Here is a 20,800-nt window from a genome sequence, read left to right on the forward strand (position 1 = left end):
GTCCGTCTGTCCGTCTGTGTGTCTGTGTGTCTGTCCGTCTGTCCGTATGAACACCTAGATCTCAGAGACTATAAGAGATAGAGCAATAATTTTTTTTCGACAGCATTTGTTATGTTTGCACGCAGATCAAGTTTGTTTCAAATTTTTGCCACGCCCACTTCCGCCACCGCAAATCAAAAAAATCGAATAACAAGCGTAATTTTTAAGCTAGAGTTACGAATTTTGGAACATACTATAATTACTATAGTATTTATGATTGATTTGGTTGCGATCAGATAAAAATTGTGGAAGTTATTAAGGAAATATTTTTGTATGGGCAAAAACGCCTACTTACTAGGGGTCTGAGTTGCTTTGGCCGACAATCTGGCACATTGTGCCGTCTATGGTATATTTTGAATGGTGTACTATATCGATATACCAAATATACCATTTGGTATATTTTTAGTATTTTTGCAGTATATTCGGTATATTTTGAAAATGATACCGCAATATTTTGCCTATATTAAAACTGGGTAGCGGGTATCTCACAGTCGAGCACACTCGACTGTAGCTTTCTTACTTGTTTAAATTGTTTAAGTTCTACATACTGATACTTCACTTTGCCGATATGAGTGCGGAATAATAGGTTGTCTATTTTTTCGCGTGTGAAACTGCTGATTTGGCATCCACACACAATCCCTAAATTTGTTTTTTGTTCTGGGAACTGCGGCTGTTTTTTATAGATGGAGTTGAGTATCTGTGAGGAACATTTTAGTCTTGGTACATATTCCTTTTATGACAACTCACCAAATTTCCATTTGTTTTTATACTAATTCTACCGAAAAGATTTTTATGATGATTACAATTATTTAGAAACCTTTTGAAATTAGGCGCCCATATTCTCGTAAATTTGATTATATACGGGGGGAAGTGTAACCAAGTAGCATTCTCTTTATTTTGGGTTATACCATCATCATTAAAATGAACGTTTTAAGACAAATTGCGTATGGTCACACCACAACAATTACTACCATGTTTATATGATATAAATTATATCCTATGTACCCAGGAAGAAGAACATTGAAGGCAATAAAAACAAAAAAACTTTAAATAATAAATGGAATATTTTTCGCAAGTTCCACAATTTTTAGAGTGACCGTTTTACCAACGACATTAAACTTGGCACGGAAATGGTGAAAACCAGAAATGTATGAGCACGCCACTCAAACATTTGCCATTTAAATAAATGCAATTGCCTATTTCTATGGCGACAATATCCCAAGCACATTTTATTGCAATTTCGTTGATTTTAAAGATCAGCACTTTTTTCAATAAATTTACCAAAATACGGCCACCTTTTCAGAATCATTTTTACATCACATATGATTCGGCTGTAATAAATTATAAAAAAATCAATAATATTTTGCTCATTTTATTGATATATTTTTAATATAATAAAATATATAAAATTTATATAAATGTATAAATTTTAATAATTTTGACTATGTAGCAAAATAAAACATATGATTGCTCATTTGAATTGAACCAGTGAGCAATACACAGAGAACATGTTCAGCGAACACAACTTGTTCTAGTTCGGACACTCATTGAGCAATCCAACACTACTACCACCTCTAATATACACACGTGATATACAACATGAGTAAATTCAATCATTCTGTGAAAGTGCCTACACAATATAAAGTTGCAGCTAAAATCTTGAGAACAGCTCTTGAGAAACAAAAATCAATAAAGTCGCTCATATTTGAGGAAAAGCATGCGGTACGCAATCAAACAATTATTTTAAATTACAATTTAGAAAAACTACCCGTGTTTTCCCACATAATCATAGCGTATCGGCAGCTTACACGCGGTGCTAAGGATTTATAGCGAGAACAGAGGCGCAGTTGATAGAGCTATTGAAGAATCGGGATTGCTGAAAGAAAACCCCAAGCTGGACTCCGTTCTGGCCAAAGTGCTAGTTACAGAATTGATTTTTGGACGCGGACTGCTGAACGGGGACAGCAGACCAGTGCAAACAGTACGCACCTTTAAAGAGCGACTACAGCAGGCGATAAGTGGCACCGGATTCCAGAAGAAAGGCAGGTCCACTCAATCTGTATCTGTATTAGTATCTGTAACAGTATTTGTGTTAACTTGAATATTAAGAGAGCATGGCTAAGAAAACTAAAAGTCAGACTAAGACATTGCCCCCAAACGAGCAGCAAGTAAAGCCAGAGCCAGATGGTTTGCAAGTATCGAATCCGCCTGCAGTAGAAGAGCAATCTATAGACAAGAGTGTAGAGGTATTTTTATGGCTATTTGCATATAGTGTTCTCATGTTTACGCTGCCTTTTCTGGGCTTTTATGGAGTGCGGAACTGGCTGGATGAATCGTTTCCCGACCTTGACACATTTCAAAAGAACTGCTACTCCGTGTTGACAGCTGTACTGGTTGTCAATGCCATTGTAGCTATGTATGTGCTCAAGGCCATTCGTGAAAAAGATCCTTCACCTCTGCCCGTTGAAGAAGATCAGGAAAGTAAGAAAGATCAGTAGATTTTACCAAATGTAATAAATACAAACGAAAGATTCGCAACAATCGTTTTGTATTTCTATTAAAAGAAGCGATTAAGAAAAGATCCTTCAGCTCTGCATGTAGGAGCAAGAAATATATATATAGAGTTTAACAAATGTAATAAAACCACACACAGAAGATTCTTAATACTCGTATTTCAATTAAAACACAGAACTCAATCCACGCTATGTACGCATCAATACAAATCTGCACAGCGTGCCCGAAGCCCTGGAGTATTTGGCACGCAACGAGTGGAGGCGCAAGGAATTTGATTCCGATATTTCATATGCTGATTTCTTAGCTGCTATACGCACACTGGAAGAGAATGAATTCATGATGGACCTCAACGTGGAGGGGGTGTTAATATTCCATCATAAAACTAGCCACTACTGGGCTTGTCATGATCTAGTTAAGAGCAAAATGTTTATATTGCAAAACAAGGCCACATGTTTGGCTGCTGAACTGCTAGCACCACCATCTGGGGCCACTGTGTTGGACATGTGCGCCGCTCCAGGCATGAAAACATTGCATATTTCCAATGTAATGAAGAACCAGGGTCGCATCTATGCCGTTGAGCAATCCAAAGACCGCTTTAAAGCTCTTTGCGATATAACAGAGCTAGCTGGCTGTAAGATAGTTAGCCCTATACTTGCAGATGCTCTTACCATTGGTAAGTTGTACACATTATACACTGTAGAGAATGACTAAATAAAGAGCATTTTTAGGTCCTGAGCAGTGTCCAGATGTCGAATATATTCTTGTGGATCCCAGCTGCTCGGGCAACGGAATGCAAAATCGTTTTAAAGTTTGTGAGGAACAGAAGGATGACAAACGTCTGTTCAAGCTCGCCGGATTACAAATTAAAATCCTGAGCCATGCAATGAGTGCTTTTCCCAATGTTAAGCGTATTGTTTATTGTACGTGCTCGCTTTGGAAGGAGGAGAATGAGCAAGTGGTTCAGCGTTGTCTCCAATTAAATCCTTCGTTTAAGCTACTCAATTGCAAGAAAGCCTTGCGGAACAAGTGGACAAATGTTGGTGACAAAGAGTACGTTAAAATCGGTAAAAACTGTTTGTACTGCCTTCCGGATCAGGACCTTACTGACGGCATCTTCCTAGCAATGTTTGAGAAGGTTAATGAGGATTAAAGACATTCAAAATATGTAAACGAAAACTGTAAATTTACAAAAAACTTTATTCGAGAGTTTTTTACATGTAATTTCAACTTCAACTTATATGAATTTATAATTATCGTGAACATTTACTATGTTCTTTAGCACTTTTATAAAAAAATATATATCTTTATCTATTCAGTTAAATACGAGGTTGATTTTTGTACGCTTTGATGAAATGAACTAATAAATATATATAAACTCGTATATACATTTTACCATTTTTAACAAAATTAAAAAAGAACATATATAAAAAAATGCTTTGTTAATCAAATATGTGTCAACAATTTTAAAAACTTATACTGTGAAAACGTTGCCAACGAAAATATTCATTTTTTTTCTGTATCAAATATTCAAATTAAACGTTAAACTATTGGCATCGAAATTCAAGATTGATTTCTTTCAAAATTACTAGACCAATTTTGCAAATATGCTGGCAGAAAACAAAAAGCCAGTATTAAGACGTATTCATCGAACGATGCGATTTTACAAATGTTACGATATTGTAAGTATTAAATGCTATAGAACTACACGATTGTGTAAACGATATTCGAAGTTAAAATATCGAATTAGTTAGCATTATGGAAACTACTAATTTAAGATTTAAAAAAAAAAATATTTTCCATATAACGAATACGCGCCCCAGGCGCTAAGTGATTGCAGCTTATGATGATAAACTAGATAAATTGTGGTTTCTTAGACGATTGCGCATATATATTCATATATATGCTTGCGAGAAACTGCCAGAGTTTCTGACACATTTTTAAACCTTCATTTGCTGCTTGTAGTAGTTGCTTTTAGCCAGTCGAAATGATTCTGCCTTAATGGCATCCTCCATTGTGACGATGGGTTTCTTAGGGCAGTATTTTATGGTGTGTGCCGAGTCGCCCGAAGCTCCGCAAATTGGGCACACATAGGTCCTCAGCTTGGGGCACAACACACGTCCGAATGTGTCGCGCACTGAGTGGCTGTTGACCAAAGCCTCGGGTTCATTATTGTTCTCACAGAAAACACAGTGTCGGGAGACCTTCAGAAATAAGGCGAGATTGTAAATGACACTATCGTAGCTTCAGGTAAAAATCTTACCGAGTCCTTGGCCTTCGCATTAACGTAGCGCTTGTTCACCTTATTATTTGCAAAATTATTATGCACAACATTTTGATCCGGTGGCAGAGGTAAACCCGCTGCACACTTTTGACTGGTGGTAGTCATAGTTTGTCCAGCATTGTTTGTCACATTCGGTATGTAGGACATAGACATATTGCGCCACATATTATTTAACTGTTCTCTATAGTTGTTGAGACTCATCCAGTGGGCAGCAGCCAAGGACGGCTGTACTGGAGCTGCTGCTGCTGCCATCGAATTACCAGCGGAAATGGTAAACTGTTGTGCTGGCAATGGCGATGGTGCTGGCATAGAGACTGAGCTTGGATTACTATACGGATACGGATTGCTCTCATCGCTCGCAAAGCCGTTGGCAGCAAATTCCTGCATTGCATCCTGTATAGATCCAGTGCCATTATCTGTAGACAATAAAACATAAAAAATATATACATATGTATATCGATCACTAAAGAAGTTATCGATTGGCCGAGTTAGCCTTCAAATCGTAAGTTGCAATTTCGTAATGATGACTGTACAGAAATATGCGAAGTGTCTCTAACCGTCCCGCTTACTCACCTGCATTGCAAGCTGTAAGAAGAGCAAACATTTTTAGGGAATGCGCTATCTCATCCTTCTGATGATGATTTGCAGCAGCTGCCGAAGCGGCCAAAGCCAACTGATGTTGAGCCAAGGCAAGTTGTTGTTGTTGCTGTTGTAGCAGCAAATGATATTGATACTGCCGCTGAAGCAACAGTGTGCTGGCCGCCTCCATGTTAAGCTTGTTTGCATTGTTGTTGTCCGACAGGAGAGGAAACTGAGTCGATGACATCGCAGTTGGATCTGAAGTCAATGGCGTGTTTGGTGGACTCAGTGTCGCCGATGAGACGGGTGGCGATAAGCTTTGTGTGGTTGTATCCAGGTACATATTGAGTCCCGCCAGACCATGAAAGGCTGAAAAATTATCCTGTACGCGAAATCAAACCACAAAATCAGAGAAATTCGTATAGTTTGGAAATATTCATAAAATTAACAATGGCGTTCACTAACAATTGGTCCAATGCCTTCCAGGCTGCTGCTGCTGACGCTATTACTACGGAACATGACGATTGCCAAAAATAATTGTTATTGGAATGTCAAAAGTGGCAAATGCCGTTATTGCTCTTTTCGTTTCGTTGTGCACAAACTTTGGCATAAATTTACACAATATGTATGAAGTTTTGCGTAAATCGAATTATTTGAAGTATTTATATGCGCTACTTCTTTTGATTTACGTTGTTCGTGTATTTACTTCAATTCACTTGTGCAAAAAAATTGGCGCGATCAATTTGTCAAAGCCCAAAGGATAGACACTGGCGCCAGTTACAAAAGCAAATAAACGAAATCCGAATACATACAATCGTTCTTATAGCTGAATTCCTGGAAGCCCAAGTAACGGTTTGCAACTGCGCGACACGCTCTTAAGAGTTGCCAGATGGTTGCATTCTTAACTACAAAAAAAAAAAACAAAATTGAAGTGTTTGCGCACCAAAAAACAAAATCAACATAGCAGCTCAGACTTTCTTATCACTATATTATTAATTCTAAATATATTATCTAAATACAGTTGTGGCGACTACATCGACCATCATACAATAAGTACACCACAAATTGCATACATTACAAAAATCTATTCAATTCACAATTCGAATTGATTGAATTGCGCTAAGCAGCCATCGTTGTCCATTCAAATTGCGTTGCGCAATACTACGTACTGTTCTGCCATCGTTTGCCAACACTGATTGCCGATAAACAGCTGATGTTGAGATTCTTATACGTGCGTGTTTCAGGGTGCGAATTACATAAATTTCGAAGTATTGTCGTTAGTTTTTAACGCATTATTCACAGAGCAAAAGTCCGACGAAAATCGTACTTAGTTGCAAAACCTTTTACCATGGTAGGTTCATACATTTTGGGCTAACGCATTGAGCAGAACTACCTATAAAATAGCCTGCACTTCACATGTGACCGTTTCGAGGTTAAAACTATGCTTTTGGAAGCAAGTCCAGCTAATCTTTTGCGTTTAAATCCTCTTCCCGTTGCAGTATAAGCTGTCGGCTATAGCGCGTGAGCGCGCCTGTTACATTACGTATCAATTGGCATCATATAATCTTCAGCAACAGCCGGTGAGTTATACACACATACATATCTACATTTATACTAGTATCAGAATTATTCAAAGTGCTTTCCCCTTGATAGCAACGCCTCTACAGTGCCCCTGGACGCCGGCCCGGTTTCTTCTCGCAATTCATTGATAATGTGCGCACCGAAATGGATAAAAACAAGGAGATGAAGGACAGCATCAAAAAGTTTCGCGAAGAAGCCCAGAAACTGGAACAATCGGATGCCCTTAAGTCAGCCCGGCAAAAGTTTAACATCGTCGAGTCGGAGGCTCAAAAATCATCTAGCATATTGAAAGAGCAACTGGGCGCAATCAAGGAGAAAGTTGGCGATGTCATTGATGATGCTTCCAAATCTGATTTGGCCAAAAAGGTTTCCGAAGAGCTTTCGAAAACTGCGAAAGGCGTCAGTGATACGATAACAGATACGAGCGGTAAACTGGGACAATCCGGCGCCTTTCAAGCTATTTCGGATACGACAAAAATGATCAAAAAGGAAATGAACGAGACGAGTATAGAGAGTCGTGTCTATAGATCGCCGGTTCAGTTGCGGAAACGTGTCCAAATCGATATGGCAGACAGTTCTCGTGTTGTAGAAGCAAATACGGAAGCAACAGGTTCACTAGCTACATTCAATTATGTTAAAAAAATAACGAATAATTTAATTTGCAGGATTGGAACTTCACAAGGATTCAAAATTCTACCAGTCTTGGGAGAACTTTAAGAACAATAACACCTATGTGAACAAAGTTCTCGACTGGAAAGTTAAGTACGATGAATCTGAAAATCCTGTCATCAGAGCCTCCCGTCTACTTACTGACAAGGTCTCTGATGTAATGGGAGGTTTATTCTCAAAGACCGAACTGTCTGAGACGATGACTGAACTGGTTAAAATCGATCCAAACTTTGATCAGAAACAGTTTTTGCATGACTGCGAAAAGGATATCATACCCAATGTTCTAGAGGCCATTGTACGCGGTGATCTTGAGATCCTTAAGGATTGGTGCTTCGAGAGCACGTACAACATAATTGCTACACCAATAACACAAGCGAAAAAGTCTGGCCTGTATCTGGACTCGAAAATCCTGGACATTGAGAACATTGAGCTCGCCATGGGTAAAGTCATGGAGCAGGGCCCAGTGCTAATTATTACGTTCCAAGCGCAGCAAATAATGTGTGTGCGCGACCAGAAGGCTCAAGTTGTCGAAGGCCACCCTGAGAAAGTGATGCGTGTCCACTACGTTTGGGTGCTTTGCCGCGATCGGAATGAGCTCAATCCCAAGGCTGCTTGGCGGCTTATGGAACTGTCGGCAAACAGTCAGGAGCAGTTTGTTTAGTAGCATTCGCAGTGCGCCTATTTACCTCGTAAGCAGTTTCTAAGTTTCTCATAAATCCCCTGCCCCCCAGACACTAGACAGACTCTCGACAGAACAAACACTACTTAACCGTAGAAGTAGGTTTTAGATACGTGCACAAGTTTCGCTCTTATAACCGTAACCAACCCCACTTAGAAAGACAGAAGTCGCTGGCATGTTCTGCTTTTATTTTGCAAGCTTGCCGAGCCAGAGCTGCTGATCGGCTTCTCTTCTCATCTGTGATTCAGCAGATTACTGGCTTGGTTGCTTGCTTGCTAATAGACCTGACCATGCGACTCTGGCGGACCTCGTCAGTCATCGGTCATCGTCAGCCACAATTCACCCTGACTGACCGCCCATTCGGGCTGTTATATTCGTTGTATATTGTAAATTATCTAGTTATCTGCTGTATAAGATCCTGATAGATTGGGCCGGACCTCAGTGTGCAGTGTGGCTGGCGGCGCTCGAATACCGAACCGAAAGTGTAAGGCCCAAAATTTAAAACGTTAAAGCTAAAAGTGAAAGCAATTTAGTAATTTTTAAGTCAAATTGTTGAGTATAGAAGATTTGTTACGTATTTTAAACTATTTGTATATACATTATATATAAAAATTGTCTAACCACTATCTCGGTTCTGAACATAAATTCAGTGTATCGAAAAGCTAAAACTAACGAAGAAGCCACATTCACAAAACAGCCACACAATAAATTTGTAAAACCAGAACGTAAAATGTTGCTACACGTTAATAGTCTTGCAACAAATTAAAATGTACAAAAAATGTATGAAATCGCAATGTCAAACAATTGTAGTTTATATGTTACTACTGGTTCACTGAATCAATTTATAGTCGGTATAAACGACGTTGAACCGGTTAAGATATCCAGAGAGTAAAGTATGTCTCTTAATTTTACTCACTCTCAACTGGGATTTAACTTTGAACTTGACGCACGTTCTCTGTGCTGCAAAAGCTTTATCATTGCTCGCTAAGAGAGTTTTTGCTCAGTCTTAAAACACAACTCGATCGAAACGCACACGTCGTGAACTTCTCGGACTTCAACGTGTTGGTTTACTCATAAAGTGCTTTATACATAAATTCATTTGAGAGAGTGGTTATTCCAACACTTACTCACCTCGCTAAAATTGTAGCTAACGACAGAGCTGAGTATATTGAATTTACGTGCGGGTGATAAGCGAATTAATACACTGTTTATGGTAAAAAGTGTGCTGCAAAATAAAATCAAAATGCGTGTCCATAAAAGTTTATCATTCTGTTGTCTGTTAATTTTGGTGCTGCTCTCTGTTTTCTGTAAGTATATTCAAGTGCTCATATGAGTCTCTATGTATAAGTACAATCCAAGTAGAATTGACTACTTAATTGACTAGAGGAGATACAGCGTCTCAGTTTTAAATTGGGGCTTGACGCGAACATTGAAAACTAGTTTTCAATGCAGACTGAACTGAAGCGAGGCAAGACAACAAAAAGCCAGCAATGACACTGTTGGACGAACTGATGGTCATGTAGAGTTACCCTTTGCCTCAACTGTTGACTTAAGCGTTAAGTGCCTCGGCCTGGCTTGAGTCCGAAGCCACTGCGAAAGACAAGTTTATAGCGTATAAATAACGGTTTTTAGAATGCAAACAACCATAAGAAGAGGGGTCATAAAACTATAAATCGACTCTTCAAGGTCTGCTTTGTGGAATAAGGGATTCGCCAAATTGAACAATATTGTGTTTGTACAGTATATGTCCAAGTATGGTAGCTATATCAATTTTCTTCTAAAGTTACTCCAATTTAGGTTTGATAAGGAATTGCAAGTGATAACGCATGGCAATAACGTTGATAGCAAAATAGATTTTTTAAGTAAATTGAAAGGTACAAGATTGATAATGAATGCAAACAACATAATTTCTACGAAAATAAATGACACTTTTTTAGGGAAACTTTAAACAAAGAATGGAATTTTTGCAAAAAAAAAAAAAAAAACTTAATTTTTGCGCATTGCTGGCGAGTTTTATTTGCGACTTTGTATGTGAGCAGTATGCAAGTGTGAGTAATAGTCTTGTTTGTTGTTTTAGGCTTTAAGCTTGCCTGGTTGATTTTGTCGTTTCCACACATTTAGCTCATTTGTTTGCTGTCGAGTGGCCTTAAAAAATAAAAATGATAGCTTCTGATAAGCAGCTGGGAATGTATCTTGTTGAGAGTTTCGTAATTTTGGGGAAGGGTAAACATTTGACTGACCCACTAAATAAAGGTGTGAGGTTTATTAACGCCGCAAAATTTATCAAATAATTCAGTCATCAGTAAATGAATTATATAGATAAACACATTAGTTAACAGGAAGACGTATTTGAAAAGCAGCAAAATTTGAAGTCATGATCCTCATATTTGCGTTTGTTGTTAATGTTTTTTTTATAGCCCATGCCAAGTCTTTGAAAGAGGAGTTAAGCAACGCTGATGCTGTGCCAAGTCTTCCGAGTGGCCAGGGACCCAAAAATAAAACAGCTGTCACTGCTGGTGAAGAGGTAAGCAAATCATTTCAAGAGAAACAGAGAAAATCTTAACAAAACTCGGTTGTCACCCAAAATCAATGACGCATTCCACCTTAAATTTTATACATAATGCATATACATATGTACATTCACACATACATACATACAAGTACATATGTATAAAAGGGTCCGAAAATGAAATACGAGACGATGGCTATGCAGTTGGGGCGTTTTATTTATAAACAGAACCGGAAATTTGTATTTATTTTCACTTTGATTAAATGCAAGAACCATAAGAAAGACACGTGCGTTGTTTGCCTTACGAGTTTGAGGGCCAAACACACGCAACATTTGCATAAAATTAAAGACAAGTGACAAGAGGCCTCGCTAAAAATGATTATAGCGTCTTAATCACGAAATTCCAAAAAATGGGGTTATAATTGAAACTGACAATTCGATCGTCAGACAGACAACAAGCCAGCGTATTGAGGGATTTTTTATATTGGTGGATGCCCCGCGTATTTACCTTAACCGCAATATTTGACTCGTCGTCATTGATTGTGACTCATGCTGGAGCAATGAAAATCTCAATCTAAATTCTAAGCAATTCTGTGACGTTTTAATACTTGCCAGGTTTGTTTGTCATCGTGTGGAATGCTATCCAACTTGATCAAACACTAATTACTCGTTAAACTTTCCCCGTCTATTGTAACTTAAGGTTTAGACATTTAATTTGCTATAAAGGCAGTTGTTTATGCTTGACATTTAAGATTTATACGACAATAACGAAATTCCGATATATGGCTAGAACGTATAAGCACTAGTGCCGCGAATATTGAATATCATTATATACAGATACATAACAAATAGCTTATATCATGTATTACATGCAGATGATCTCAATTAATTGAAAATTAGTGCATAATTTTTTACCTTGGGTATTATGCAAACAGTATATACATATACATTTTTTTTAAATTATTTCGGTATAAAATCACAAACCAAGAAAAAGTTCTTATTCTTATTAATTATAAATATTAAGATTAATTCTTAATTATGTTATGTTATGTAATTTTTCAGTTAAACACTGCAACCAATCTAGTGCTAGCGGGAAACTACAAATATGATGTGGAAATTCTGGAGTCTGGAGACGATGAGAGTGAAGATACAGAACGTGACAGCAGCGAGGAACGAGAGGAGCGCTTTAAGGGTCACGGTCTGTTCAACCCAGACCCCGAGACTTTTGTGGCCGAAAACATTGAGATGACATCCGTGGATGTGAATGCAAGTGCTATTAGTGAAAGCCATATGCTGCTTAGCATTATACTTGTGGTGGTAGCTCTGATATCGGTTTGTCTCTATGCTGGACTGGTTATATGGCGATCGCACTTGGAGTGAGTGACATTTTAATATGCTGTTAATAATTGAAGTTAATTTCGAAAGTGCTAATTTCTTAACATTATTTAACAGGCAACGCTATGGCATGCGCGAGAGACTTGTCAACCGGGATGTGGATGACGTGGAGGGCGTTGAAGATACGGACTATCGGGTGGTATATCCCCACACACTTAGCCCCTACGCACCTACAACTACAACGACTCATTCGTAGTCGCATAATCTGTTGTCAGAGTTTCAGTTACGCTTAAGTTTGTTTTAAATTGCACTTGATAAAACCGTTAATTGAGCGTATGACGAATATGAATTAATTTACACTCACACACCTGTGTATTGTCATGTTCTCTCATGTGCATTGCAAATTCTCAATTAACTCATACAGTCACACATCAAAACAAATATTAAAGGTCATTTTAGAATACTTGATCAACTGAACATGCCAATTAGTTATAAGTGTCTGTGATATTGTTCTAAATAAAAGCTCTTTGCACAAAATGCTAAGAGTCAAGAATTAAAATATATTATAATAAACAAATTTATCTACATATGTGTATATTTTATTATTTTCATAAACTACTAATACAAGTTCTGGTGACCGATGTATTTACGTTGAAACTGCAAAGTAAAAACCTCTTTGGTAGTGTTTTTCTAAATATGTTTTGCATAAAAACAATGTTCTTTATTTGTGGAATTGTAAATTATAAATAGAATATTGATTCATTTAACATCTGGAGCACCTTCATCAAAATTTTTAAAAATATGTTCCAAAATTCTATTTTTTTTTTAACCGAGGTAACGGCATTTTCCAATCTGTGACATTATTTTCAAGTTCGAAAAATACCGAAAAGTCCATTTTAGTACTTTTTAGTATATTTTTAACAAAAGTAAATTGTCACATTGTCGAAAATTCCATGTTTGGTATATTAGAAATTATATATTTATTCAATCTTAAAGTAAATCCATACGCTTAAACAAAAGTTTTGTAGCGCTGCCTGTAAATATAGTATATGAAATTTACATTGTTCGTTGTGAATGGCATTAAAGTAGCTGTTCATTGAATAGATTTACTCCTCACCAAAATGTTGAGCTCCTCACAGAAAACCCTCACATCAGCTGTTCATGTCCATAATTTACACTTTGAACTTGTACTTGGTTTGTTAAACTGTGTCAAAGTTGAGTGCGCGTGTCCTGGACCCAATTTAGTGGTGCTTGCGCTCAATTTTTCATTCAGATTCGAGTTAGAAATCTCGTAAAATTCTCTGATCTTGGGTAAGTAGGTGCAGAGCTTTGGTATGACCGGCAAAAAGCGCAAGTTTTATGAACACACACATAATCACGCATGCCTGCAAAGGTAGATGCATTTTTCCTGTTGTTACATTCGTCCCAACTTTGTGAAGAGCACGTGAACGTGTTGTGGGTTCACAGAATATTAGAATTGCTCAACTTGCGGATTTTTTTTAGCCTTTATCAAGTTTGACTGGTCGTTCAAGTCACCATCCATTTTGCGCTTCAACAGGGTCGAGAGAGAATACTTCTCTCCTCTCAATGTTCAGTTAATTAAGGCTTTCGTTAGAATGCGATTGCGCACTCTTGCCGCACAGAGTTTCATTGATAAGAAGGCAAGTGAAAGTCTCGAGCTGGTTTTGGTTTTGGTTTCGGTTTAGCTCAGTACACAATTGCTTGTCATCGTCGCTGCATTGACGCCGCGTTGCGTGTATTTGAATAGTGCGAAGACTATTCGTATGTATATTTTGTTATAGACGACGCAGCATGCAGCCCACTTTGTGATTTCATTAGTTTATGCTTATTTTTGTTGCTGTTATTGCACTGTTAAAGTCGCCGCCACTGTTATTACTTTGCCAAACTTGCCGCCCGCTTCGTCTGTGTGCGTAGCTGGAGGTAACTGTGTGAATAGGTGTTTGTGCGCTGTCATATCAATTAACGTAAAAAGCATAGCGTCGTTTCCGGTGCCATTGTTTTTGTGCTTCCTTGCGTGCTTCCTTTTCCTACGTTGGACCCGCGCCCTGCCCCATCCCATCCCTGGACATTAGAACTAACGGAATGACGCACTGGGAGGATTTCTACAATACACATCTGCCGCCAGCAGATTTCGAGGATAATCGCTCGTTGCTCAAGGAATTCTGCGAGCGACACAATAAGCTACAGAATCGCATTGTCCTCGTCACGGTAAATCTATCCCTAAAATTCCCATCCATAATCTACATTGCTGACAACTTCTTAACACTTTTTTTATTAAAGTCTGGAGGCACCACGGTTCCCTTAGAGCATAATACGGTGCGCTTTGTGGATAATTTCAGCGCCGGAACACGAGGTTCCGCGAGTGCTGAATACTTCTTGGATCACGACTATGCGGTCATCTTTATGCATCGCCACAAATCATTGGAGCCTTTTACGCGCCACTTCACTGGTCAGCAGTTCTTCGATATGCTGGACATTGCGGACAACAGCCAGAGCTCCACTATAGCCATCAAGCCGGACTCTGTCGATGTCTTTGCGCCGGTGCTGGCCAAGTACAAAATAGCGAGGGAGACCCAAATGATTCTCTATGTGAACTTCACCAGCGTGGTCGACTACATGTGGCTGCTACGCGCAGCCTGCGAGTGTCTGGCTGCGTTCGATGAGCGTGCAGTTTTATATTTGGCAGCTGCTGTCTCGGATTTTTACATACCCGAGGATATGATGGTGAGTCAGCTCCCCCAATTCTATGCGTATATATGTCGGTTGTTTGCTGAGCCTGACCTGGCTTTGTCGTCTCCCCTTTACGTCGCAGCAGTCTTGTGGGAAATCTTGTAATTGATTGCAGTCGTCATTCAATGACTGGCGTCGTCGCCAGTTCAAGTTGTCTGAAAATTGCTTTTTATCGATTTGCAATGTTGATTGCCTCTCTTGGCCCGGCTGCGTTCGCCGTCGGCTCATCTTATCTCCGCTTCAGAGTTTGTCATATTTTCCGTTAATTGACGTTAGTCTGCGGAGGAGTTATAGAAGAAGGTAGCAACAGGAAGCAGCGGAAGGCTTTGGTTATCTACTAACAAGCTGAGCAAAGTCCTCCAGCTCAAATGCCTCTCAAATGCATTGAGTAGAGTCTACTAAGGTTTGTTCAATAAGACATTAAGTGAGGAAGTGTGAAATTAAGCAACTCAAATATAATCCCATTTTGTCTAGAATTATCTTATAAAATGAACTAATTCCAATGTATAAGCGTACATGTGCGATGAAGACGGTTAAATAACTTTAAAATTAGTTTTATTATTGATGCGTAAACTAAATAATCAGCCTGTAAATTTGACTGTCGACAGTCAGTTATCAAAATTGAGAGTTTGGTTTTATTTTTTTATATAGTCCAATGAACAAAATCTCTATCCATTGGCTCGGACGATGTAATGATTCGTCACTCTAGGCGTCAAGTGTAATCAAGGCATACTACGGTATCTACACATCCACATCACTAACAGGGCTCTTTTTCATTATGCCTTTAATTTGATTTGCATAATTTTGCTTGTTTTTTGTCCCCATGCCAACCTATTTTCGCTTTGCCGCATTTCATTTTCACTTCACTTCTAGACTCATTTACATGTTCATGCAGCTCTGGTTGCATCCTGAGCTTGTCAAAATTCCCCCTGCCACTCTCCCTTTCTCTGTCTTTCTCTCGCTCTCGCTCTCTCACTCTCTCACTCTCGCTCTCGTTCTTTATATCATCGCCCGTTATCCGTCGCCCTTCGCCCGTCGCTTGTCAGCTGACTTACTGGTGCATATATTCAGAGCTCAGCGGCAAAAGGCTTTCAAGAACATACATCAAACGTTCATTTGCTGGGGGCGTTTGTCGCCGCGTCATTTCTACCCCCACTACCATATCTCTCATACTCACACACACACACACTCACATAGTGTACTTGGGCACACCTGGACTATGGTATGACAGGTAAACACACAAAGTTTTCCACTTGTCGCCTCTGCTTCTCGGTCTCTCAGCCTCTCGGGTTGGCACATTCAACGCTCTATTTCCGTTCAGCTCGTGCATTTCCACTCGGCCTCCTGCTTAAGTCGTGTGTCCTAAGTGTCAATGGTTGTAGACTGTGAGGCGTTAGCAACAAATCGTTGGCTTGATTGAATTGCTAGATGGCACGTTTTTCCAGAGTTCTTGGTTCGCCACAACAATCAAAAATTGTTCTTGATGGTGATGATGAGTTTTATATCTAAAGTTGTTCGCAAATCTTTGCTCCATTTACTCGAAATTCGAACCATGTATTTTTCTCATGTCCTCAGAGCTCCTTACTATTGTATCTGTAATTAGATAATTACAGCAAACTATGCAAACCTGTGAAAAGGGCAGGAATTCAATTTAAATATTCCTTGGGTAAATATATTTAAGTAAGAAATGCAAACAAGCTGAAATTTAATATTGGATTTAGGACGATAAAAAGCGTGCCTAAAGTAAATTCGAACAAGCCAAAAAACCAACAAGAAATTATAAATGCAAACTACAACCAGCAACGCAGAGAAAAGCAAGAGAACATAATAAGCAAACAAAGCAAGCGACGTGATGAAATCCTTAAATCAAACCAAAAGACTCAACACGAGCACGAATGAACGCTCGCATAAAAAGACACCAATTTATCCCCTAATATCGAAACACTATATAGCACTAATACAAATACACGCACTAGCACAAGCTCATACTGTTTTAGTAAGTACAATGACCCAACTGTAGGGCAATGAGAGTGAGCGAGACAGTTAATGGGAGAAGTCAAATTCAATGTCAACAGCTGTTGGCAATTCTTAAAAGAAAGCACAAATTTAAATGCTCAAGTCGCGATTGATCGACGAGAAGATACCATACACTATCTCGGAATTTAGAAAAGAATATATATATAAAGTGTTTTAACGCTCTATATTCTAGCTAATTTTCTGACTGTTTGAAGTATCTATTAATGCTAAAGCTTTGTTGCTTTATTTTGTTATCAAAATTTCAACTTTGTAACAAATGCAATAAGCTTAGGAAAGAATTTAGATAATTTAAAAAGTATGCATTTATCTGAAGATATATGTATGTATATAAACTGGCTTTATTATATATCCGCCAAATTATTTGCATGTCTTTTTGTCTATTTTAATGTTCTCCAAAGCATTAGTTTATAACAAATCCGATGGTGCTTAAAAGTCAATATGCTTTTTTTTGCCATTTGGTTGAAGTGTAGGGCATAAAAACTTATTGCCTCAAAAGCTTAAAGTTTGAATTAGCAGCAATGTTGATTGTGACGACGCGACGTTAACGTCAGCGTTGGCGTTGGCGTTGCACAATTGTCAATGCCTTTTAGCTTGTCTTCGTTGTCAGCTTAATGCTTTGCAGCTATGTTTTTCATTTCTCTCAGCATTCTCACAATGTGCCAGCTACTTATGCGCGTCCTTCTGCCCGTCGTGTGTTGGCCAACTTTGTGCCCTGAATAAATGAATATGGTCAGCTGGTCAGCTTTGAGCTTCTAGCTTATAGCGTGGACAGCAAATCAACGTTGACGTGCGATGTTCAACAAGTAGCATCCACGAGGCACTAGCACATAACTTAAGTGCACACGCTGTATGTGAGATATTTAAAGCTTTAAGGCAACTCGCGTACGCAACGAGATTTCTTTTCCATCATCCATCTCATTATGTCTGAGTTATGCTTTCAATTAGTTGTTTAGTTCCATAGTGTGTTTGCTGGGTGCCACGTCATGAGAACAGTCAACGCAAAAGACAACCCTGGCCTTTCGCTCAGGTTGCCTATTGACAAGGACACATGGGTTGTCTGTTTAGTCTTCTTATTTGTGTGTGTGTGTGTGTGTGTGTGTGTGTGTGGATGTCGAATCCGTTGGTTCCATTGTGCAGTGGGCACAATCTGTATGCGAAGCGTTTACGCATCGCTGGCTTTTCAATTCATTACTATGCTAAACCACTGCCGCCATTTCAGCCAACCCACAAAATGCAATCGGGAGATGGCGCACCAACGATTTCACTGCAATTGGTGCCGAAAATGTTGGCTCCGTTGGCCAGCTTGTGGGTGCCACATGCTTTTGTGGTGTCTTTCAAGCTTGAAACGGATGAAAATCTATTGATCGTCAAGGCACGTGATAGCCTCAACAAATACAAGCACAAGGTGAGCTACCAAAACAATTTTGCCTGTCATCTTTTCACGATTCATGTGTATATGCAGTTGGTGATTGCCAACGTCCTGCAGACACGCAAACATCGGGTTGTGTTTGTAACCCCAACAGATTCCTATGAGCTGCATTTGAGTCGCGAGCAGGCGCTGCAAGGACTAGAGATAGAGGAGCCTATTGTGGCCGATGTGGTAAGTTGTGTAATGGCCATAATAAAGGCAACTTATTCGCAACCATTTACTTGCAGGTACAAAAACACGGTGACTTCATCAGCAGCGCCGAACAGCGTCAATGACCAATGTCGATGCGCCGCCGGCAACAGCAACAATACCAGCAGCAGCCACACCACCAGCAAATCCAACATAATCAGCAGCAGCAGTATCGCCAAATGTCGACTGGCGGCAATGATGACACCGAAGTTGCCCCAACGGACTATTGCGTGACCAGTTCGCATTATTGTCGTGTGCTAAATCCGGGCACGCCAAACTTTAACCGCAAATATTAAGACGGTTGTAGCGCACAGAGTCCTTTTGCATATTTCTTGCGCTTAGTTTAAGGTACGCCTATCTTTATGGTTAACATCTATCTATTTGTGACAACGTCCCAGTGGGACGCACCATAATTGATGATGGATAGCAGTATGTACTACTATTGTAGAATTCTTTTTGTTTATTTTATTATTTGTTTTGTATTTGGTTTATTGTTGGATCTTTTGAAAAATGATGACACCTATTTATTATGTTTTTTCATTATATCTTTTCTTTTGCGAGTGCCAACAAACATACGCACTGTGTTGCTTTTTGCTTGAAGCATTAATCTGAAATCATCACTACTATTTGTTGATATATGTATGTACGTATGTACATATTGTATGTATGCGTCTATTTCGTTGTGGAGTGCGAAGTTAACTGAAAAATTAGCACACACACACACACAAGTACCGCCTCCCACATAGACACACTAACACGCTGATAGACACACTTCGTGGAGGTTCGTGAATTTACAATTTGTTGGATGGCCCTGGCGGCTGTCAGTTGCAGGCATTGCGACAATTGATTTACAAAACCGTGCAGGGAAACAGCGACAGTTACAGGCAAGAACGTTGACTGTGAGGCCCTCCGAATGTCCTTGGATATTGAAATTTATAGTTGCATATACTTATGCATAATACCTTGAAGGTCTGCCTGGCTCAAGCAGGTCAAGTGGTGTCTAAAGGTCAGTCTTGAACACACTGCATTACAAATTGTACTTCTGGCAGCTGCTAATTAAACTTTAATTGGCTAAAAAACGCAAAGCAAAAAAAAATTACAAACAAAAAAACCAAAAATAAAACAAAAAACACAGTCAAACAACAAGTAAGGAAAACTAATTAACGCCGTACCCACAATTTAAACAAACTCACGCATACACATAAAAACACTTACTTGACGCGAAGCAGGAAGCGGCACAGACAACGTAGACAGCGGTAAGTGCCTTTTGAGGTCCTGGGGCAGACGTTTTTTGCACATGTTTATTACATGTTCTTTTACTGTTATTGCCGCGTTATCTGCGGCTTTGCCTTCTAATCTCCCTACCTACATATCTTTTTTCTGGTTGTACCGTGTACGCCCTGAAGTTCAGCCTCGACACCACTTCCGGTCACGTTTTCAGCTTTTGTTTCAGCCCCAAAAGTAGGCAATGTTTTTTTTCGTAACTTGCCGTCGTTTTGCAGTCTCGCCGTAATATTTAACATTTTTGTTCTGCTGTTTTAACGACTTTTGTACGAGTGTGTGTGTGTGTGTGTATTAGATTGAGTGTTGATGCATGCATCAAATTATTTTATTTCGTCTCCCCCTTGTACACATTATATGGCAAAGAACGAGATGCATTAGGCAAATAGCCCATTTACAGTACATACATATGTACATAGTATGTATGTTTGGAGCAGCTGTAAAACTTTTGCATTGTTATACTTAGATTATACAGCTTGTTGTGTTCTCTGTGGTGTATGTCTTCACATATTGATTGAGCTTTAAAACTACATATGTGCTTATGTAGACAAACCAAGGTGTACCACTCAAAACATGAAACATATGCAGAAATCTTCAATTATAATTCATTAACTGGTCTTCTTAAATATATTATGATCTAAAGTGTTAATTTTTTTAAAAAATGTTTTTCTGCAAATTATCACCAACTTTTCATATCCGCATTTAGGACTGAATTACATTTTTTATATATACAGTTATAATAAAAAACTCTTTCAATTTGTTATCATTTAAATAAAGAAATTTTAATAATGATAATAAACAAAATATGTAACCTGATATAAATTTTTAAAACGAAACTAAAATCATTTCCATAAAGAAATCAAAAATAATATATTGGTTAAATTCCAATTTAAATTACCCGTATTAAAAAACTTAAATAATGTTTAG

General features: G+C 38.8%; 6 protein-coding genes across 9 annotated transcripts; 5 read left to right on the top strand and 1 right to left on the bottom strand.

The window, feature by feature from the left end:
- The first annotated feature begins 1,591 nt into the window (after nucleotides 1-1,591).
- On the top strand, nucleotides 1,592-4,232 carry LOC132784250 (28S rRNA (cytosine-C(5))-methyltransferase). Its single transcript, XM_060789737.1, has 4 exons — nucleotides 1,592-1,761; nucleotides 1,832-2,081; nucleotides 2,729-3,226; nucleotides 3,282-4,232. Exons 1-4 carry the CDS (start codon nucleotides 1,639-1,641, stop codon nucleotides 3,701-3,703), a joined length of 1,293 nt encoding a protein of 430 aa, XP_060645720.1. The 5' UTR covers nucleotides 1,592-1,638; the 3' UTR covers nucleotides 3,704-4,232.
- LOC132784254 (uncharacterized) lies at nucleotides 2,075-2,703 on the top strand. The gene has a single exon (XM_060789742.1). The coding sequence runs from the start codon at nucleotides 2,154-2,156 to the stop codon at nucleotides 2,535-2,537; it is 384 nt and encodes a 127-aa protein (XP_060645725.1). The 5' UTR covers nucleotides 2,075-2,153; the 3' UTR covers nucleotides 2,538-2,703.
- LOC132784249 (mitochondrial import inner membrane translocase subunit TIM44) lies at nucleotides 4,095-9,130 on the top strand. 2 transcript variants are annotated; one of them, XM_060789735.1, is made up of 5 exons: nucleotides 6,430-6,658; nucleotides 6,716-6,764; nucleotides 6,913-6,993; nucleotides 7,067-7,604; nucleotides 7,660-9,130. In XM_060789735.1, exons 1-5 carry the CDS (start codon nucleotides 6,627-6,629, stop codon nucleotides 8,322-8,324), a joined length of 1,365 nt encoding a protein of 454 aa, XP_060645718.1. In that variant the 5' UTR covers nucleotides 6,430-6,626; the 3' UTR covers nucleotides 8,325-9,130. The 2 variants fall into 2 exon arrangements, with proteins under 2 accessions (XP_060645719.1, XP_060645718.1); XM_060789736.1 differs by lacking the exons at nucleotides 6,430-6,658; nucleotides 6,716-6,764 and adding an exon at nucleotides 4,095-4,232.
- LOC132784251 (protein nanos) lies at nucleotides 4,098-6,204 on the bottom strand. Its single transcript, XM_060789738.1, has 4 exons — nucleotides 5,879-6,204; nucleotides 5,408-5,795; nucleotides 4,814-5,250; nucleotides 4,098-4,754 (listed from the first exon to the last, which is right to left on the bottom strand). The coding sequence occupies exons 1-4, from the start codon at nucleotides 5,930-5,932 to the stop codon at nucleotides 4,491-4,493; spliced, it is 1,143 nt and encodes a 380-aa protein (XP_060645721.1). The 5' UTR covers nucleotides 5,933-6,204; the 3' UTR covers nucleotides 4,098-4,490.
- On the top strand, nucleotides 4,149-12,767 carry LOC132784253 (uncharacterized). Of its 3 annotated transcripts, none has more exons than XM_060789741.1 (4): nucleotides 4,149-4,232; nucleotides 10,760-10,866; nucleotides 11,914-12,227; nucleotides 12,304-12,766. In XM_060789741.1, the coding sequence occupies exons 1-4, from the start codon at nucleotides 4,220-4,222 to the stop codon at nucleotides 12,440-12,442; spliced, it is 573 nt and encodes a 190-aa protein (XP_060645724.1). In that variant the 5' UTR covers nucleotides 4,149-4,219; the 3' UTR covers nucleotides 12,443-12,766. The 3 variants fall into 3 exon arrangements, with proteins under 3 accessions (XP_060645724.1, XP_060645722.1, XP_060645723.1); XM_060789739.1 differs by lacking the exon at nucleotides 4,149-4,232 and adding an exon at nucleotides 9,264-9,649 and having other exon boundaries at nucleotides 12,304-12,764; XM_060789740.1 differs by lacking the exon at nucleotides 4,149-4,232 and adding an exon at nucleotides 10,487-10,595 and having other exon boundaries at nucleotides 12,304-12,767.
- A 591-nt stretch (nucleotides 12,768-13,358) lies between these two features.
- On the top strand, nucleotides 13,359-19,115 carry LOC132785625 (phosphopantothenate--cysteine ligase). The gene is made up of 6 exons (XM_060791807.1): nucleotides 13,359-13,497; nucleotides 14,185-14,415; nucleotides 14,488-14,931; nucleotides 18,194-18,379; nucleotides 18,437-18,574; nucleotides 18,631-19,115. Exons 2-6 carry the CDS (start codon nucleotides 14,290-14,292, stop codon nucleotides 18,676-18,678), a joined length of 942 nt encoding a protein of 313 aa, XP_060647790.1. The 5' UTR covers nucleotides 13,359-13,497; nucleotides 14,185-14,289; the 3' UTR covers nucleotides 18,679-19,115.
- The last annotated feature ends 1,685 nt before the right edge of the window (nucleotides 19,116-20,800 follow it).

The sequence above is a fragment of the Drosophila nasuta genome, chromosome 2R (genome assembly GCF_023558535.2).
Source record: "Drosophila nasuta strain 15112-1781.00 chromosome 2R, ASM2355853v1, whole genome shotgun sequence".
In the NCBI taxonomy this organism is placed as follows: Eukaryota; Metazoa; Arthropoda; class Insecta; order Diptera; family Drosophilidae; genus Drosophila; species Drosophila nasuta.

Bases quoted from the DNA above. Each gene is read 5' to 3' on its own strand.
- LOC132784250 (XM_060789737.1), top strand. From the start codon at position 1,639: ATGAGTAAATTCAATCATTCTGTGAAAGTGCCTACACAATATAAAGTT. The intron at 2,082-2,728 runs GCAGGTCCACTC...ATTAAAACACAG, and splicing joins CACCGGATTCCAGAAGAAAG to AACTCAATCCACGCTATGTA. The intron at 3,227-3,281 runs GTAAGTTGTACA...GAGCATTTTTAG, and splicing joins TGCAGATGCTCTTACCATTG to GTCCTGAGCAGTGTCCAGAT.
- LOC132784254 (XM_060789742.1), top strand. From the start codon at position 2,154: ATGGCTAAGAAAACTAAAAGTCAGACTAAGACATTGCCCCCAAACGAG.
- LOC132784251 (XM_060789738.1), bottom strand. From the start codon at position 5,932: ATGTTCCGTAGTAATAGCGTCAGCAGCAGCAGCCTGGAAGGCATTGGA. The intron at 5,796-5,878 runs GTTAGTGAACGC...TTTCGCGTACAG, and splicing joins TGGAAGGCATTGGACCAATT to GATAATTTTTCAGCCTTTCA. The intron at 5,251-5,407 runs GTGAGTAAGCGG...TATTGTCTACAG, and splicing joins TCTTACAGCTTGCAATGCAG to ATAATGGCACTGGATCTATA.
- LOC132784249 (XM_060789735.1), top strand. From the start codon at position 6,627: ATGTTGAGATTCTTATACGTGCGTGTTTCAGG. The intron at 6,659-6,715 runs GTGCGAATTACA...CATTATTCACAG, and splicing joins TTATACGTGCGTGTTTCAGG to AGCAAAAGTCCGACGAAAAT. The intron at 6,994-7,066 runs GTGAGTTATACA...TCCCCTTGATAG, and splicing joins ATAATCTTCAGCAACAGCCG to CAACGCCTCTACAGTGCCCC.
- LOC132784253 (XM_060789739.1), top strand. From the start codon at position 9,553: ATGGTAAAAAGTGTGCTGCAAAATAAAATCAAAATGCGTGTCCATAAA. The intron at 10,867-11,913 runs GTAAGCAAATCA...GTAATTTTTCAG, and splicing joins CTGTCACTGCTGGTGAAGAG to TTAAACACTGCAACCAATCT. The intron at 12,228-12,303 runs GTGAGTGACATT...ATTATTTAACAG, and splicing joins ATATGGCGATCGCACTTGGA to GCAACGCTATGGCATGCGCG.
- LOC132785625 (XM_060791807.1), top strand. From the start codon at position 14,290: ATGACGCACTGGGAGGATTTCTACAATACACATCTGCCGCCAGCAGAT. The intron at 14,416-14,487 runs GTAAATCTATCC...TTTTTATTAAAG, and splicing joins ATCGCATTGTCCTCGTCACG to TCTGGAGGCACCACGGTTCC. The intron at 14,932-18,193 runs GTGAGTCAGCTC...CCGCCATTTCAG, and splicing joins ACATACCCGAGGATATGATG to CCAACCCACAAAATGCAATC.